A 15,819-nucleotide genomic window follows, 5' to 3' on the forward strand; every position below is an offset into this window, starting at 1 on the left:
ACCTGAAATTAGATGTCATTTATTTTACAAATGAGTTTTAAGAAATTAAATGAAAAAAAATCCGACCTGCCGGATTCGAACCAGCGACCTAAGGATAAGCTGTGAGCTTATTTTGTTACCTACTACAGTCCTCCGCTCTACACATCCTACTTATAATAAAGTCCTATGTTATTCATTGAAATCCTAGCCAACCAAGCTCACATAACATAATTCAACATGTATAGGAATTCCATCTCAGCTAACCATTTTTTTTAATGCAAAATGCCTCTTAAATTGGTGTTCAAATTTTTTTATTTAGGTCGGGTCGAGTCACATAACTAATGATAGCTTTACGTTACAACAGATTAAACTAAAAGCTAGCTACATTGAGGTAGTTATAACCCTAATAAGGTATTACATTTAGTTAGAATTAATAACCAAAGCAATTAATAAAAATTGTATATATATATTTTTTATGTTTTTCATTTTATTTTCATATGCATCATGTATAGATTTATTTATTAATATTTTCTAAGTTAAAAGATCTTGAAAGTTTTCGGTTAAAAATCTTAGGTTAGTTGAAAATGTGTAATATACAACGGGGCTGTCCAATTTGGGAAGCGCGGTGTGCAAAAAAAAAAAACACAAGAAAGTCGTAGTTCTAAAAAAAATTAGAAATATGCAATATATAATATTACAAGTAAAATAAAGCTTGTTTAGTTATTGAGTTCGAGCCTGAGCCTTATATATTATTACGGTTTACCTTTCTTAGACTTGTATGTTTAAGTTACCACATGAATTCGCAGCCTGACATAAGCTAGGTTTTTCTTAAAATATATAAAAAAATAAAAAAATTATATATAAATGAGTTTAAGAAATAAATAATAAACAAGCGAAACTAAATCTTAAAAAAAAAAATAAAAAGAAACGTCTCAGGCCCAAGCCTAGTGTAGTTGGGGTCAAGCTCATGTAATAGATATATGAAATACCGCCTCAAAGAAAAAAGAAAGAAAGAAAAGAGAAGGCTCTCGTCTGGAAGTCAAGTCGATCGTAAGTAGAAGCTTATTTTATAATTTGTATGCATATCTAATTATCTACTGGTTAATTGCTGTAAACAACATAAGTGACCTACAATATTATTTGTTATGTGTCTTCTTCTTCTTCTTCTTCTTACGACTGATAGATATAATCTAAAATAAATATATAATAAACATTAATGTAATGTGTTTTTTTTAAAGTTCGGATTATATATATATATATATATATATATATATATATGGATCATCACGTACACTTAATATAAATAATAATTACAATATATAGTACTTACTTCATGTCATCAACTTACGGGTGGGTGTTTTTACTTACCATGAGTTGTTTTCATTTGTTAATTAACATACATACATATATATGTGTTTTTACAAAAAACTTTAAATAAGCCGCTCAAGCTCGTGTAGTTAGTACCTTAAACAACCAAAAGCTTAGGCAACAGCTCGGCTGTGTAGCGCACGTGTGTGTGTGTGTATACAAGTCCAAAAGACTCATTACACGTGCTTCCCATACAAGGCTCCCGCTTAAATTCATGTATTGGTTTTACTCTTTGTATGTCTGTGTTGCTTACTTATTATTATACTTTGTTGATTATTATTATTATTATTATTATTATTATTATTATTATTATTATTATTATTAGTTTTTAAGTAGTTAATCTTTCAACTGGATGATGACTTACTTTGCTTGCAGGTAGGGATTGACTTATATACATATATTAATGGGGAAAGAGGCAGCAGCAACAGTACTATGTTCTCATCTTAACGACGGCATTCGTTTCGAAGAGTTGTATTCAAAGATAGTGTCGTCGTCAAGCGAGTCGCTTCAATGTGATGATTGTAGGAAACTAGTGCTTGATACAAGGGGTGGTAAGCTCAAACTCAAAGTCAAGAAGAAAAAATTAATTTGGGTGTGTCTGGCATGTGGGCAGTGTACATGTGGTGGGATCAGCTTTCCTACAACACCGCATTCTCACGCCCCTCGCCATGCCAGACACAACCGTCATCCATTGGCCCTCCAGTTAGCTAACCCTGGTCTTTGCTGGTGCTTCACTTGTAATACACTCATTCCACTTCATGCTTTAGAACAGAAAGATATTTTGTTAGATGTTATTAAACTATTCAAAAAACAAAAATCTGGAAGTGGCAGTCTTACTCTAACATATGAGGATGTCAAATCTTCAGAAAATGGTGGTGGTGGTGGTGGTGGTGGTGGATATATGGTTAAGGGTTTGCTTAATTTAGGTAACACTTGTTTCTTCAATCCAATATTGCAAAATCTTCTAGCAATGGATACGTTGCGCGATCATTATTTGAGGTCGGATGAATCCAGGAAACGCTTTCAGCTTCTTTAAAGGAACTTTTTCTTGACTAGTTGGTCAACGGGCTTCAGAAATGTGGTCAACCTTCGAGCCCTTTTTAACTCTGTTTGTGCTGTGGCTCCTCAGTTTCAGGGGTATCAGCAGCAGGATAGTCACGAGTTGCTTCGGTTTTTGCTTGATGGATTGTGTAATGAAAATTCTGGTATTATAGATACTATGTTTGGTGGACAAACTTCTAGCAGTGTTTGTTGTTTGGAGTGTGGGCACACTTCTGTAGTATATGAACCGTATCTAGATCTCTCATTACCATTACCGACCAAGAAATCTGCATCTAAACGTACGCCATCAAAGAAACTAAGGCACCCCTTTAAAAGACACATGAATTTTGGGCTGAAGATTTATAATGGAAATGACAAGTTATCCGAGGTTAAACTTAAGGAATCAGACGAGAATTTGGCACTAGTGAATTATGTTGAACCAAACACTATGTTGAATAGCAGTGGCAATATTGTGAATTCATTTGATTTTTCTTCATTGCTGGATTTTGTGAAGCCAACGAGTGATTATGACACATGTGTATGGGATGATAATGATAATGATGTGGTCGCTGACTACGCTAAGCTGGAAAACGATCTTGAACCAGTTTCTTCATCAAGTGATCACAACACAACATCACACAATGAAAAGCCACCTGTAACTCAAAATTCTGGTATTGGTAATGATGTGGCCACTGACGTTGCTGAGCAGGCAAACGATTCGTGGTTGTACGGTCTTGAACCAATTTCTGTAACAAATGATCACAACACAACATCACAAAATGAAAACCTATCAGTAGTTCAAAATCTTGGTATTGATAATGATGTTTCTTGGGATGACGAGCCGCGGTTAGTTCAAGAATCAGAAGTTTTATTGCTTCCTGATGAAAAAATCAGCTCAACCTTTAATGGTTTTGATGTGTTTCGGAGCATATTTGATGAACCTGATGTTGTTTATGGGCCCACTTTGGACCTGATTTCAACTCGTGTTACAGGAGATGGAACTATGTTCACACATAACAATGGTTATGATTTTTATTCTGATTCTGAAGAGGTGGACAATTCTGATTCTCCGGTTTCTGTGGATAAATGTTTAGCTCACTTCACGTCGTCAGAAATTCTCACCAGAACTGAACATGCATGGCATTGTGAGCAATGTTCAAAAGCTTCGGTAGAACACAGGATGAAACCGAAGGAAACACTTCAAGAATCAGTTACCAACGGGCCCAAAAATGGAACTTTAAGTATCTCATCTGATTCCAGCGTTGAGTGTTCCGTCTCTAATGAGTTGCATGATGGCAAAAGTGATTGCAATCTAGAAGAAAATGGTAGTATGGTAAATGGTAAGAGAGTTGTACTATACAAGATACGGATGCTTGTCTTGTAAACGGGCTCGGTGAGATATCTGAAGATGGAGGAGTTAGGAACAATGGTTACAAGGTGGTTGAGGATGATAATGATGTGGTACCTAACAGCGTTAAGGTGGCAAGAGATGCATCCAAGAGGATACTTATTAATAGTGCCCCGCCAATTTTAACAATTCACTTGAAAAGGTCAAGTCAAGATGCTCGTGGGCGTTTGAGGAAATTAAACGGACATGTTGATTTCCAAGAGATCATTGATCTTGAGGCTTACATGGATCCTAGGTATAAATAGTTTTTAGTTGATACCTCTACATTGCTAGCTATATGATTGTTTGTTGGATGACTTTGCAGGTGCAAAGATGAAGGGAGATACAAGTACAGATTAATAGGGGTGGTGGAGCATATGGGGACAATGAGGGGCGGCCATTACGTAGCATATGTACGAGGAGGAGGCGAAGGAGGTAAGTTATGGTATAATGCCAGTGATGCTTATGTTCGCGAGGTTTCTTTGGAGGAAGTGTTAAGATGTGAGGCCTACATCTTGTTCTATCAACAGATGTAAGACCTTGTTTTTTTCTATCTTGCGTTTTAACTCTCGGTCCCTTGTTTTAGCGGTATTTTTGGGAAATTAAGGGATCATAGTGTGAATATATGGACGAGTAATGTAGCATCTTTTTATTTCACATGAGATTGTGTGCGAGAAGTTTGCATGGAAAATCAGGTTTTATTTTTTAGTTATGACCATCAAACAGTCCTAACTATGAGTTGCCAAATGTGCTATTTCTGTTGTCCAACGGGTTAAAATGGGTTTGGGGTTAAACCAAACTAAAAAAAAACGGATTTAATGTGTGCAGGTTGAAACAGGTTAGCTCCATAATAGGTTTAGGCGCCATACTTATTTCAATGGCTGATGATTAAATAGATGGCAAGATGATAAAATATATAAACATATTAAATATAATATAACTATACACATGATTCCAAATTATACCAAGCCACTTTCCATTCTTTCAATTTGGTATTATTTTATGACAATAATAAGTTCTAGACAAACCTCTTCCAAAGAGCAAACAAGATGTAACAGTCAAAAGTTTTTATAATAATTATACATATGTACAAAACCCAACACTTGATTAAATGAATGTACTGAATAAATGACATTGTACAAGAATTAGTAGAAATTTAGTACCATTGAAGACCGAGCGCGCTTTGATGTTTCTTGTTTCGTGCACTCACATTTCTGATAATCCAGCGTACCATGATGACGATAATGGTTCACATCTTGCCTCAACAGCCAACGTTTTCACAGTCCAGGGACACGGGTCTCCAAATACAGAATTAGACACTTCTATTTTGCAGCTATTTTTTCCTTCACACGCCTGTCAACAATTCATAATTTAATTACTCCATGCATGAATGTATGTATGTATATTATTATATGTACAGTATGTGTGCGTGCGCGTCTTATCTTACCTTGGATAAGACAGAAGATGAAGTTGGTGCATGGCAGTTGCCTACTGAAAATGCTTGGCAGGTACCTTGGGGGGTTCCATAGCTGGCAAACTCTATGGATGCAATTATACAACCGTCTTCACACTGCAATTCCATTATTGGTTCTGTCTCTCCTTTTAAGTGGGACCATGTTTCGACAGGTGGATAATAATCCTCAGACACGCGCGCACAGACGGCTCCAACAGATACCGTCTTGACAGAAATTTCAAATGGGTTCCCTCCTGTCTCCTCAAATAGAACAAGCAGATTGTCCGATGGATTCAACCATGATCTTGGTACATGGTACCTGTTTCATCAAAACCGCTATGTCAGATCCGCAGTCAGTTTTACAATGATTTCCGGTTTTGAAACTACCAGATCTGAGTAGGTTTTCCACAATTTGTTTGGCATTTATCTGAATTATAAGCTCCCTGATAATCACAAGTTTCTTGGCATCCATCTTCTGGGGCAACGAGAGTCCAGTATCTTCCTATATGGTGTCCGTTGACCCAAGCTTGACCTTTACCCATACTGCTCATATCAAGAACCACTGGATCTTTCCCACCCGGGGAATCAAAATATGTCTGCCATCAACCATGCCAAAGCCGGATAAAATTTAACTTGATTTCTTTAAGGTATAGTGACTTGGTGGTGTGTGAAGTAAATTTATCATAGCTTGTAAAATTATTTAGCAGGCACAACCTTGATGAGCAAAAGAAAATATTTGACATCTTGAAAATAAATTCAATAGAACTCTTGTACCTTGTACCATGAAAGAATTGATGGAACTTCCTCATGTGTCAAATTAGTCCAATCCGAACTTTCATCATTGTCAGCAGCATATAATTTCTGGAATTCACCTTTAAGCCCAACCTATGGTAAAATAAAAGATAGCAATTTGGTTATGAAGAATAATCTTTGATCACCACAGATCACAAAAACATAGCATCTTAGTTTTTGATAGACTGCTTTAGTTTACTATACAGGGTGCCACGGTGCACTGTAGTTATTAAAAACTTGAAATGAAGGTTGAAAATTTTGCACTTTAGTAGATAAATTTTCGAACTCTGACCATCACAAGATTCATGTTTAGACTACAGATCATCAAATCCTCAATAACAAACAATAATGAAAATAAAATGCTGAGAAGCATTAGATCAGAAAAGTACCTGATAAGTCCATGGTGAATATGTGAGATTAACATCCCCATTCTTGAATCCCGTTAGAGTAATATTACCCTTAAATCCCGCTCCATCTTTCTCAATAAATGCACCATAGTTCTGAGGAAATTATAACACCTCCATTAGAAATCAAATAACCTGGTTTCATAGTCTATAGTCTATACTACAAACAAGCAATAGAAATCAACACTCAATAAAAGAAACGAGTCTTTCTCAGCTTAGAACACTAATGGTAGAGGTGCTTATAAATGCATATGGTGCAAGTTTTACTTACCTGCAAACCAACTGTCTCTGAAATTAACATCAAGTCATTGTATCCTTGCTTTAGTTGAACTTGTTGAACAACCTCAACCCAGTCACCCTTTGCACTTCCTTAATTTCAATACACATGTAACACATTAGCACTAAATTTATAAATTAGTAATTATATGATCTACAAATTAAAAGAAATATGGCAAACTACCTATAAGCTGTTCATTGATGAAGATAAGAACAACATCACGCATGCTATCAATTTTGAGTAAAGGAGAAATTTTGTTTTCTTTCCAGTGTGCAATGTCCTCATCAGAAACATATACTCTGCATTTTGTTACACATCCATTGTAACATCCCAAATGAAGATACAAACAAGGCTCTATTTGAATTTTATAATTTCTTGAACATAAAAACATAGGTGAAATGATACATCCTCCAAAAAAATGTGCCTGCAAATCCTCCTATTTCCACTTGTAGGCGCATTTTTAGGAGAATTTATCATTTATCAAAACATAAGGGAACCATGACAATATAATTATGACATGGTGTACCTGGTGATATACCATAAATAATCTGTTTGGTCTTTTGTTACATTTAGATGCTCCAAGACGCCTTGAACAGTGAAATTATCATTACCCCATACACCAATGGGCTCCTTAAGTGTCATCCACGATTCAGAGACGAGGGGTACTTGCTTCTGAATCATTAAGTGCTCAGGACCAGAACTTTTTGCAGATGATGTAGCCTCAAAATCTACAACTTTAATGGACGTTTGTGTCCTAACCTGTTCCATTAAAAAAATACATTTTTTAAAAGACATGCTGACATGGCAATGAGGATTTATGATACAAGTCAGCAAATATAAGGTGGCTTAAACACAATCAAGCCCATACCCTCAAATCGAAGCACCCCACACTATTAGCTACCAAAGGAAAATAGAAAGAAATCGAAGATTGAAACAAAGCTTGTGCATAATTACAGAAATCAAACCTTTGCAGTGTTGAATACGGTGTTCTTGCAGTCTGGTAATACACTCACAGACCATGGTGGCAAAGTGTATGATTGACCAAGAAATTGTACAGTGCTTGATTTATGTTCATCAATATTTGCAAGGAAAGCTGAGCAAATACTTGTATTACCACCACGGTACACATGTGCCTGTGCCAAAATAAAATGATAATATTGGTTGTGTATGCCTATTTTTGCAAGATGCATTTCAATCAATTAAATGAGGTACCATGTGACTCGGTAGTACCTAAAGGTGGTAAAACGGGCAGACTGGATACAGGTCAGACCAAGTAACTTTGGTATCAGTCATAATAGGTTGGTTTAAGAAAACATTTTGTCCAGAACTAATTAAATTTATATTATAATTGGAGTGTTAAATATGATTAAATACATTGTGGTATTTCAATAGCAATCAACTTTTTTAACAAAATGATTTAGGAAGGTTTATGCATTAAAAATGAAGTTTGAATGACTTTTGAACCCAACTACCTAAGGATGTGTTTCATATAAGCTAACTGTTTCGATTTTGTCCTTGACCCATTTAAGATAAAACATAACCTGAACTGGCCCACCAAATGGGTCGAAATTGCCACCTGTAGTTTAACCAATACATGCTTATTAATGTAAATGCTGAGGGCTTGCACAAACCTCCTGCATAGATCCTAATTTTATATACTGAGCTGACTCAGCAGCAACTAGCGCAGGCTCACAAAGCTTTATAGCAGCATGCAGTTCCTTTAAATGCCCCCATTTAGGCTGGCTCAGAAGACCTAATCAGATTGTATTCATTATCAAGGTTCTCAGTTTATAGCCAAAAATACCCAACAACACCCATGCAATGAGCAGTAAAAAGTTCAATACGTTCGCACACACACAGGCATTGATCATACCATATTCATCAATTGGAGCATCATAATCATAACTAGTCACATAATTAGGCCCTCCAGAAGTGCGTCCAAAATTTGTCCCGCCAAAAAACTGACTCATGAAACACATTACAACTCTTCAAGAACTAGTTAGTTTTATTACAGATAAATAGTTATAAGAAGATATATAGATACTATTTATATTGAAATGATGCATGTAATGATGTAAATAAATGAATTTTATTTCACCAATCACAGAAATTAAGCATTCCAGTAGTAAGAAGATATGGTAAAACTGAAAACTTTGATAAGCTATTTATTATTTATTTTGGTAGAATGTCAACTTAGTGTAGCTTAGGTTACCATATAATAATTCTGAAAGCTTCCTCCCCGTTGATAAAACCGGGCAACTGCAAATGCAAGGTCCTCCACAGGCCTATGTGGAAGTCTTCCTCCCCAAGTTGTGTACCTTGCAAATAAATGACGAAAAAGATGCATAAACGAATTGTTTCAAAAATGATTATTTATTCATATGCCTAAAGCTTAAAATTTTCAAATGTTCGAATTTTGAGAAAGCATATAAAAATATGTTGAGATTTGCATACCATCCGTCCCAATTTTCTGTCCAAAGTACTGGCTTTTTGTTGGAGTTAGGTTTAAAACCATCGCAATAGTATCCGTTGCAGGCATCTATCTGCAGGAGAGAGTGGGGAGACATTTAGAAACCCAAACCAAATAAATGAGTTAACAATATCCATTTGCAATAACTAAAAACCCATGTCTAAACTCTAAACAAAATCAGGTTGTCAACTTAGATTCTGTCTGAGTAGAGGCAGCAAAAGGGGGTAATTTTATGGGGTTGAAACGGATCATTTTAGTTTGACCCAATACACGTTTTGTCAAAAACTAAGATCTCTTATAAATAACTAGTGTATAAATTATGATTCCAAAAGTAACACATTTCAATGAAAAATCTAATTTTCTTGGATATATTATCCATTAAATATATACTTTAGGACACTTCGTCTAGTTTGAACCTTCCCATTTTATTTATTAAGCTGCATCTTTATTTACCCATTTGACCTGTTAGACATAAAAAGAAAACAACCCATTCATATGTGAACGGGTCGATGCTGCCACTTCTAACTCTGAACGGCGTTCTGTGAAAGTAAAGTCAACAGAGGAGAAAGGTACAATGTATTCTGGAGCATCAGTTTGCTTGCACATAACCCATGGGACACCAGCTCCAAGTCCAACAGCCATTTTTGCAGCCCATTTTACGTAGTCCTTTCCTTTTTGGCCATAAGAGCCTTCGACATCTCCATACTCATTTTCAATCTGATACAAAAACTCAAGTCATGAAAACCCAATGACAAACAACTACAAAAAAAAAAAGAAAAAAAACACATACCATTCTAAGACAACTTATACCATCTAGCTAATGTAATGATAAAAGGCCACCCAACTACCAAGTATTCAAAGGATTTCACTAAGGCCACACAAGTATCAAAAGGTTTTATAGGGCACTAAGCATCAACTTTTTCTTGTTTGTTCCAAATCCAGCAAAAAACATGTTGAAATTGTATAATGACAAAACTGCCCCTAGCTTTAAAACTTCAGCTATATTTAGAGTTGTATGATGACAAAAATGTAACAAAATTTACTCAAATCTACACAGATTAGAAAAAACAATCAAGGAGAATTTAGGAGAGTTCTGTCAGTCTACAACTCTAGAAAGTACACAAAATTCAAAACTATTTTTTGCAATGTTTTTAGCTAGAGTTGGTGAAAACAAACCAAACTGATATTTAGGTGGCGTGGCATGTTACGTTGTTCTGAAATTTGAGTGTCCTTTTTAATATTTAGGTGGCATATAATAGATTATCCCTAAACTTAAAACAACCTGTAGCATGATGATTGGGCCACCTTGCCAAGAAAAGAGAGATTCCTCTCGCATCACATCTACTATCTTTTTAACAAAACGTTTCATCTCTTCCTGCAATAAAACGGTGTATAGTCATTATCAGTGGCAATCCATAGCACAAAAATATAATAATAGCCCTCACAAAGGCAGTCCATTATCTCAAATGGTGCTGTTCTTCCAATTATGGTTGTTTTTAGAGACAATATCATTATGAATGTAACACAACAAACAGCACACCTTCTTTGAGATACCACTTTATAATGCAGATTGAATTAAGGAAAAAAGCTATATAAAAGAAACATATAGTTAAAAAAACTGTATTTCACAGAAGAAACAGAATTATCTGGTCCAGTTGTACCTTGAACGGTTCATTGTCTGTACGGAATACAATTCCAGGAATATCACGAAGCCACACAGGGAAACCACTGCATTGTCATGAATTTAATATTATAATGTATTTTAATTAATGCTTATTCGCCAAGTATATCAACAGTTTTCCTCCTAAAGTTACAAAAACAAATGGCATTCACATCTAAATAGAAAAGGAGAAAAGTTGAGACCCAAAGTTCCACTCTGCGCAAACATATGGACCGATTCGGAGATGAAGATAAAGCCCACTGGCTCCCACCAATTTTACAAACTTCACGAGATCATATCTGCCCTCGAAATTATACTGAAAGCAGCAGCAGCAGCAGAGTGATAAAAGAAATAATAAGAGAATACATGAACAGAAATGGCAAATACAGTTAAATAAAGTAAGTTGCAAACCTGTCCTCTAACTGGCTCATGGCCACTCCAAAATACATAAGTTTGAATGACATCAGCTCCACCTTCTTTGCTCTTGGCAATCAAATCAGGCCACATCTAAAATTGATAAGGCACACATGGAAAATACTATCATCTTATGAACAGCATCCATTATTCCAATACATGCTTGGTAAAAAGTGGTCGTAATGCTCAGATGCAAATTATTGTTTCCATGTTAAAAGTGTTTATGGTATCAATATAGTTTGTGTCTATTGGAGTGCAAACGAGCCGAGCCAGGTGACCTACTTGAGCTTGGTAATGCTCAGATGCAAATTATTGTTTCCATGTTAAAAGTGTTTATGGTATCAATATAGTTTGTGTCTATTGGAGTGCAAACGAGCCGAGCCAGGTGACCTACTTGAGCTTGGATCGATAAAAAGCCTGAACCGAGCCGAGGCTTGTGTATTTTTTAAGTTATTTGGACTCGTATGTATGAATTTTACACTGCACAATCTAGTAGATGATAACTAGAAATCAATTATTTGTTTATATTCCAATAATAATAATAACAGGAAGCAATTAATAGTTGTGAATTGTAAAATAAAAATGATAGATAGATACGTGTGGTGTGGCCCTGGGATAGTGAATTCCGGCGGAAACAAGCATTCTCCGTTGTCCGTCGATTATTAGGGCTCTGTGATCGTAGCTGACATTGAACGGCTTAAAATACTCGCCGGTTACAGTAGTCAACGCCGTAACCAGCAGCAGCAAAACAAGAAGAAGAAGAGGTCGCATGTTATGCTATGTTAGTAGCTGTACAGGAGGAGATTGGTCTGGTCTGGTCTGGTCTAGTCTGTGACCGATTGATTGATGATCTATCGGTTGCCGATTAATAGTCGTCACTACCAAAGTCAATAAGGTTGACCAGTTCTTATCGCTAGTTACCACATCAGTATCACCAAAACCATCACTCATTCAACCGATCAAATTCATTCTTTCGTTTCACTTTATTTTTTTAAACTAAAGTAAATTGTAAATGTGTTTTCACGTGAGCGGTACGCGCAGCCGACGGTATTGTTTCCTAAAGAGGAGTCCAAACCAAACTTTAAAGCCAACGTATGCGACATTATGTCAGAAGTGGAGCAATGTGGCTCTTCATATTGAAGAGTGTTGTGGCTTAAACACAAATAGAAAGTCATTGTTTAGAATATATATATATATATATATATATACATATATTAAACCATTACATTTTTTAATGAAAATTATATCTATTTTTTCACTTTACGTTTAATTCTCTTTTCCATGTTTCAAACAAATACTCATCAAAGTCACAAAGATGAAGCACTATGCTTGAAAAGTATTGAGATGGTATTGGTGCATATCAATAGGTAAGCATCATTTAACCTCATATTTTCGCAATTCAACACCAATTCCATCAACCCTCTAGATGAATATGTAAGACTAATGGTCATCTGTCAAGCTATTGTCTTGCCATAAAATATCTTGCCATTCGCATGCAAACAATCACATGTTGCTTCAAGATGGAGGAATCGATGATTGAAAGATCATTCACATAACTGTAGCTTTAGTCCTTCCTTGATCTAAATCCAACCATCTATCCAAACGATATTATACAATCAATCTAACCCTCATTTTCACTATCATGAAGAACAACAAATGATTTCATGCATTATAATACCAAAAATAAAACATCAAACATACAAAAGTTGTCCCTAGAATACTACCATTAAAGCACATAAGCTAAATGTCATTAATATTGGTGTGTGTCACTGAAAGAGGAGTTATTTATTTATTTTGTGGTAAACCATATGTCTGGACTCTTCAATCACGTGTTGAATACGTATCAATTCAAATGAACATTACATTGCTCGCATCCACAACAAAGAAAAAATGCATGAGTTGATATAACTTTGTGCGAGTAAAACTTCACATGCTATAATGTCAGCTTGAAAATGAAAATACATCTTATACTGAAGCTAACATGATCATCCACCACAATAATAGTTCTAGCCTTTGATCAAGGATTCGTGTATGGAAGCGAAGCACTCTTTTGATATAGTCTTGCAAATGGCTTTCTGTAAACGTCACACACTTGTTGCAAAATGATATATATGTCATACAAATTTCATAAGACATGCCTATATCAAATCTATTTGGTAAACTGTATTTACATGTTGCTTCCTGCTATCATGTCTTCGGATTTTGTATCAACGTTTTCCAACTAACAAAATGGATTATGCAAAAGCTACTAGAAAGAATGGTGATTTAGAAAGCTTCATGTCACGGATCATCTTCTTGGTGGTGTAGGTGTACCTCAAGTTTCAAGGAATTCAACAAGAGCCTGGTGATATATGTCAAGCATCAACTTTGATTGGTTACTTACAATCATGAGGGAGTAAGTAGTGAAGGACAAATGATGACTTGAATGGTGTGCATTCGATAAAATGGATTGTTTATTTAGACTGTATGTTTTCTTAGGAAGATTGTGGATGCTTTCTCGTGGTTTATTATCTTTGTTTTTGTTACGACACTATATATACACACATCTAGTGCATATGTACTGAGTACGATGATGATGATGATGATCTAGTGCATATGTACGTATATCTAATGCGTTATAAGTATATTTCCGATCATTGTTTGACAGCATTATTTAGTGGGCAACAAGAAGCAACCTTTTCAACACGTTAAAAAAATTAACAACCTTAAAACAATATTACAATCATAATTTAAAGTTTCATATTTAGTTTTGTTGATAACAAATTTTTTTTGTTACGATTGATCAACAAACAAAAAATTGTACATGCACTCACTCAATGACAAAAGACCACTGCCAGCTGGTCCAACTCAGACGTACAGAGCTGTTGAGCGCCTCCAAGTTATCTATCACTACACCACAGTATAAACGACCATATATTATTTTGTTGATGATAACTTTTTTTTTATTTTAATTTTTAATATATTTGTTTGTTCTTTGATGGTTATAAAAAGGGATGACCTCGAGATGATACCGGTACCGATCCCGTAAATTCATAATATTTGGTATTGGTATTGGTAGCGAAATATTCGATTCATTACTTATATTTTATGCAAAATTCAAAGACATATGTACCAAAAACTAAAAACTTTGTTCCTTTCTTTATAAATTATTATTATTATTATTATTATTATTATTATCATCATCATGTGTTGATGTGTGAGTGGATTGAAATACCAATTAGAATTTAGAGCTCCGAAACTAAACCACAAGGCGGGAGATTTTTAGACCTCAAATATCAAATGAAATCAATGCGAAAAGAAAATTGACAACAAACAATGGGAGATCCACCACCACCACCACCGTTGCGGATTCAGAGGTATGTATGTATTTCACAGACCAAACCCTACCACACTCATTTCTTATTATTCATTTGCAGTCTAATCGAACAACTTACTGAAATTGGAAGCAGTAGTAGTTGTTGTGCTCCGAATTTGATAGCTTCGGATCTGCTCAGAGACTGCGTATTACAGCTTCAGGTCACTTGCCGCCTAATTGCTGCTTCAACCTATTTATTATCATTATCATTTACCTTAATTTTATTTAGGGTCAATTTAGTCAGATTATTGGAGAATACTCGGATGTCTCTTCCTTACAACCCCAGGATAAAGGTATGGTATTATCTCTCTTTTCTTTACCCAACAAGGAGCTAGCCTTTTATCCCACAACCTAACGCTTCACCAATGCCTAACCGAACGATAAATTCTTGCTTGTGGTTGCTCATTACACAAACAATGTTTTACTTGATTTGGCTTACCCAGAATGGCCAGCTCGGTATGGCTACCAAGTTTTTGTTGCTGTTTTTTAACCTCATATTCATATTTTAATTTACATATAGATTGGTCACATAATAATAATACTCATATATTTTAATGCTTTATAGTTAACTCTTTTGCTTAAACCTATATGATGAGATTACAAAAGTCATTCAAATATATCAGAAATCTTTAATGGACAAACATCAACAGACAAACATTAACGTTCACGTACACAATTGAACGAACATGGCGTGCTAGTGTTCGTGTTTGTTCTTTATTAAATGAACAAACATAAACAAACTTCCCCTACCAACTGATACAATCATTGAAAATGAAATAAAAAAGGATCAGCTTGATTTTAATTATCTTTTCTTTAGCTCAGGCTAGAGTGTGTGTTATTTGAATCCTCACAAGGAATATGTGGTACTATTTAACCAATCGCGTTCGCTATGGTTAAATAACGTAAGTTTATTATCAATTGAATCATTTGACATTTGTTTACGTAGACACGTATTTGGAGAATCTGAAAGGGGAGCTTTCCTCTCTAGAGGCCGAAAATGCCAAGCTTTCTGATGAAGTTGGAAATCTTACCGCAGGTTACTTTGAAGGTGAGAAAGTATATTAAGGATGCATTGAATGTAGTTTTGACTTTATAATAATGCATTTGGATTGCAGATTTTATTCGATTACAGAGCAAAATTGAGGAACAAAAGGCTTCACTAGAGTTCATTCAGTCACAAGTAAGTTGTCACCAACTCATCTCTTTACTATCTGACTTC

The 15,819-nt window shown here is 35.3% G+C and overlaps 1 protein-coding gene, 1 long non-coding RNA gene and 1 pseudogene across 2 annotated transcripts; 2 read left to right on the forward strand and 1 right to left on the reverse strand.

Moving 5' to 3' along the window:
* The first annotated feature begins 1,750 nt into the window (after window positions 1-1,750).
* LOC143584116 (ubiquitin carboxyl-terminal hydrolase 2-like) lies at window positions 1,751-4,311 on the forward strand (annotated as a pseudogene).
* A 634-nt stretch (window positions 4,312-4,945) lies between these two features.
* LOC143584104 (beta-galactosidase 9-like) lies at window positions 4,946-11,984 on the reverse strand. Its single transcript, XM_077066232.1, has 19 exons — window positions 11,843-11,984; window positions 11,243-11,338; window positions 11,035-11,147; window positions 10,833-10,899; window positions 10,454-10,546; window positions 9,745-9,888; window positions 9,156-9,244; window positions 8,914-9,019; window positions 8,575-8,662; window positions 8,333-8,454; window positions 7,667-7,834; window positions 7,228-7,460; window positions 6,885-7,000; window positions 6,696-6,793; window positions 6,410-6,520; window positions 6,003-6,113; window positions 5,616-5,824; window positions 5,223-5,547; window positions 4,946-5,128 (listed from the first exon to the last, which is right to left on the reverse strand). Exons 1-19 carry the CDS (start codon window positions 11,885-11,887, stop codon window positions 4,982-4,984), a joined length of 2,481 nt encoding a protein of 826 aa, XP_076922347.1. The 5' UTR covers window positions 11,888-11,984; the 3' UTR covers window positions 4,946-4,981.
* A 2,744-nt stretch (window positions 11,985-14,728) lies between these two features.
* Window positions 14,729-15,812, forward strand: LOC143584105 (uncharacterized). Its single transcript, XR_013144294.1, has 4 exons — window positions 14,729-14,761; window positions 14,830-14,893; window positions 15,547-15,648; window positions 15,716-15,812. It is a non-coding gene; the product is annotated as an uncharacterized LOC143584105 (long non-coding RNA).
* The last annotated feature ends 7 nt before the right edge of the window (window positions 15,813-15,819 follow it).

Source organism: Bidens hawaiensis, unplaced genomic scaffold (assembly GCF_021521415.1).
Source record: "Bidens hawaiensis isolate Kalapana, Puna unplaced genomic scaffold, B.hawaiensis_p1.1 tig00032812_1, whole genome shotgun sequence".
NCBI lineage: Eukaryota > Viridiplantae > Streptophyta > Magnoliopsida > Asterales > Asteraceae > Bidens > Bidens hawaiensis.

Excerpts from the sequence above, each read along its gene's own strand:
- LOC143584104 (XM_077066232.1), bottom strand. The coding sequence starts at position 11,887 with ATGCTTGTTTCCGCCGGAATTCACTATCCCAGGGCCACACCACAC. Across the intron at positions 10,547-10,832 it reads CAGACAATGAACCGTTCAAG|GAAGAGATGAAACGTTTTGT; the intron begins GTACAACTGGAC and ends GTTTTATTGCAG. Across the intron at positions 6,521-6,695 it reads CAGAGACAGTTGGTTTGCAG|AACTATGGTGCATTTATTGA; the intron begins GTAAGTAAAACT and ends TAATTTCCTCAG.